The sequence below is a fragment of the Nicotiana attenuata genome, unplaced genomic scaffold, assembly GCF_001879085.1.
Source record: "Nicotiana attenuata strain UT unplaced genomic scaffold, NIATTr2, whole genome shotgun sequence".
Classification (NCBI taxonomy): domain Eukaryota; kingdom Viridiplantae; phylum Streptophyta; class Magnoliopsida; order Solanales; family Solanaceae; genus Nicotiana; species Nicotiana attenuata.
This window is the reverse complement of record NW_017673468.1, coordinates 32,663-35,650: the sequence shown is the minus strand read 5'-3', so window position 1 is coordinate 35,650 and position 2,988 is coordinate 32,663. Positions and strand designations below refer to the sequence as shown.

At 41.0% G+C, this 2,988-nt stretch overlaps 1 protein-coding gene across 1 annotated transcript; it reads right to left on the bottom strand.

Moving 5' to 3' along the window:
- Positions 1-703: 703 nt before the first annotated feature.
- Positions 704-2,723, bottom strand: LOC109216454. The gene is made up of 4 exons (XM_019380611.1): positions 2,675-2,723; positions 1,792-2,610; positions 1,055-1,695; positions 704-886 (listed from the first exon to the last, which is right to left on the bottom strand). Exons 1-4 carry the CDS (start codon positions 2,721-2,723, stop codon positions 704-706), a joined length of 1,692 nt encoding a protein of 563 aa, XP_019236156.1.
- Between the last annotated feature and the right edge of the window lie 265 nt (positions 2,724-2,988).

Sequence of the window (2,988 nt, the reverse complement as noted above, 5' to 3'; positions counted from 1 at the left end):
ACCATTCCGCGAATTAATACCTTAACGGGGTGGGTAAGGGTAAACATGGATATGATGACTACGCGATAGCACCACGTGTATAAATGGTTACCGGGTGTTGTGTGGGGTGATTCATGTTATGTATAAACCTAGGACCCCCTCCCTCTTTATTTGTTTACTTTCTTTTCTTTCCAGAACTTTTTTTAGAAAAAGCTGTTAATTTTTCAGTTCTCTAAACTTCTTCTTTTACTTCAATCACTAAAAAATCTCTTTTAATTATTTGATTTCCAACACTGTTTCTTCTCCAAACCTCCGCCTCTGTTATTCCCTTTGTTTGATTATTTGTACCAATTATTTGACCCCCTTTTCCTGCACTTGTATATCCCTTAAATAATTATGAAATCGCCTATCTCCGAACTTCAGCATGTTTATTTAACTTTTATACTTCCCTTGTTTGCAATCGTTATGTGAAAGTTGTCTTGTATGTTTTTTATATTTAAATTCACAATTATAGCATGGCCGGGAACCACACTAGTGGATCTTGGGGGGTGCCTAACACCTTCCCCCCGAGATAATTTCAAGCCCTTACCCATTCTCTGGTTCTTTTTTTTTTTTATTTTTTTTCTTAGTGCCCTAATGCACTCAATCATTAGGTGGCGACTCTTCTAAATTGCAAACCCGATTCACAAAAGGAAAAGAGTTGTCCGCCCAAATGTCATAAACTCTATTTCATGAGAAAAATGGGGCATCGACAAACTGCACAATCAAGGATTACGAAATCGGCGGGTAGATGGAACTCTCCCACTTTTACAAGCACATCATCAACAATTCCCACCGGTCTCTTTATAGAACGATCGACCATTTGCAACCTCATACTTGTAGGCCTCGACATACTTAATCCCGCTTGCTTGTAAATAGAAAGAGGCATTAAGTTAATGCTAGCCCCATTATCACAAAGATCTCTTGCAAAATCACGTGCCCCAATAGTACATGGAATGGTGAAAGCTCCTGGGTCTTCTTTCTTTTGAACGGTAGTTGTTGCAATGATGGAACTAACCCAGTGAGTCACATTCACCACTTCATTCTTGGTGGTTCTCTTCTTTGTGATCAAGTCCTTCAAATATTTAGCAAAACCCGGCATCTCTTGAAATGCTTCCACGAATGGAATGTTTACCGATAACTGTTTGAGAATGTCATAGAATTTTTTGAGTTTGCTATCATCAACCTTCCTCGCAAGTTTTTGAGGAAAAGGAGGAGGAGGTCTAGGAATAGGTGGTAGAGCTTTTGGTGTCTCTTTTACCTTTTCCTTTACCTCTTCCCGATTCACTTCTTGAACTTTCAACTCTTCCGGAACCTTTTCAACTTCAACAACCCTTTGCTCTTCAACCTCAACCTCTTTTTTGGACTCTTTTACTTCATCCACTTGTTCAATCTCTCCTTGTAGTACCTTCCCACTCCGAGTAGTAATTGCCATGATATGAGAAGTTGGACCACATCCGCTACCCTTTGGGTTCGCAATTGTGTCACTAGGGAGTGTTCCCTTTTGCTTTGGATTTTGTCCCCTAGAGAGGTATCTCATTTGCATCTCCAATTTTTGAATGGATACGGTATGAGATCCCACAAGCTCGGTCATATTCCTTATAGAAGTGTCGGACCTCTCTTGCTTTTGCAATACCCGTTCAAGCATGCTTTCCAACTTGGAATCACTTGAGGACCCTTGATTTGAATATTGACCCTTTGGTGGAACATAAGGGTTTGAACTCCGATTTGAGAAGTCGTTGTTGTTATTCCAATTTCCTTGATTTGAGCTACCTTGGTCATTTAGCCACTGTTGGTTGCCTTGCCCTTGCGGGTTAGGCCTCCATTGATTTTGTTGTCCTTGACCTTGGTATTGTTGCCTTTGATATCCTCCTTGAGAGTTGTTGACATAGTTTGCTTCTTCAAAGTCTTCATTTGATATGGGTTGCACATCCTCCACTGCATTTACCTTCTTCGTTTGGCTTTCAGTGAACATCTTTGTCAACACATTGACATTGGTGGCAAGCCCTGCGATTACTTGATCTCTCTCTTGATTCTCCTTAATCAGGTTGGTCAAGGAGGGAGAACCATATGGAATTCCACCTGTGGTGTCCTCTGAGTGCCAAGCTTGATTGTGTTGTGCCATTTTGTCAAGGATTTGTGTGATCCTTGTGAATTTCTTGTCCATAAAAGATCCATCAGCTGCATTCTTGGCTATAGATTGGTTCATAGCATCTAAACCTATGTAGAATTTCTCCAACAAGATAGAGTCCGGAAAACCATGATTGGGCGACCTCACCAAGTATAACTTGAATCGATCCCATGTTTCGTGTAGATGTTCTCCCGGTAGTTGCTTGAAGAAGAAAATTTTATCCCGAAGCTCAGATTTCTTGCTTTGCGGGAACCATTTAGCTAAGAATGCTCGGACAAGTTCAGGCCAAGAATGAATGGAATTTGGTGGCAAGTTTTGAAGCCACTTCCTCGCGTCCCCAGCTAGTGAGTACTTGAACACCCTCAACCTTAGGGCATCATCTGAGACGTTGTTCTGCTTATGCATCGCACACACACCCAAGAAGTTTCTAAGATGTCGTGTCGGATCATCATCAGGAATTCCTGAAAAACCCCTCCGCTTTGAGCATTAGGATTAAACCATGTTCCACTTTGAAAGTTGAAGCACCAACAACCGGAGGTACAATAGCATTTGTATCCTCAATGTACTCATCCATGTCCGCAAAGGATTTTCATCCATTTCTTCCTCATATTTGGCCATGTCTTCCTATCAACACCAAGCAAAACAAGCAAAGTGTGATGGAGTAGAATAAGATGTAAAGTAAAGCACACACTAATTAGTAATTTCAAAATCGTATTCCCCGGTAATGGTGCCAAAATTTGATACGCTCAAATTACACTTTAATTAAGTAGTGTAAGGCGGTCAGTGTCAAATATAATAACCCAACAAGGTTGGGGTCGAATCCCACAGGGAATAGGCGT

Bases quoted from the DNA above. Each gene is read 5' to 3' on its own strand.
- LOC109216454 (XM_019380611.1), bottom strand. From the start codon at position 2,723: ATGGATGAGTACATTGAGGATACAAATGCTATTGTACCTCCGGTTGTT. The intron at 1,696-1,791 runs GTAGCTCAAATC...ATTCAAATCAAG, and splicing joins ACAGTGGCTAAATGACCAAG to GGTCCTCAAGTGATTCCAAG. The intron at 887-1,054 runs GTGAATGTGACT...TCTATTTACAAG, and splicing joins GAACCACCAAGAATGAAGTG to CAAGCGGGATTAAGTATGTC.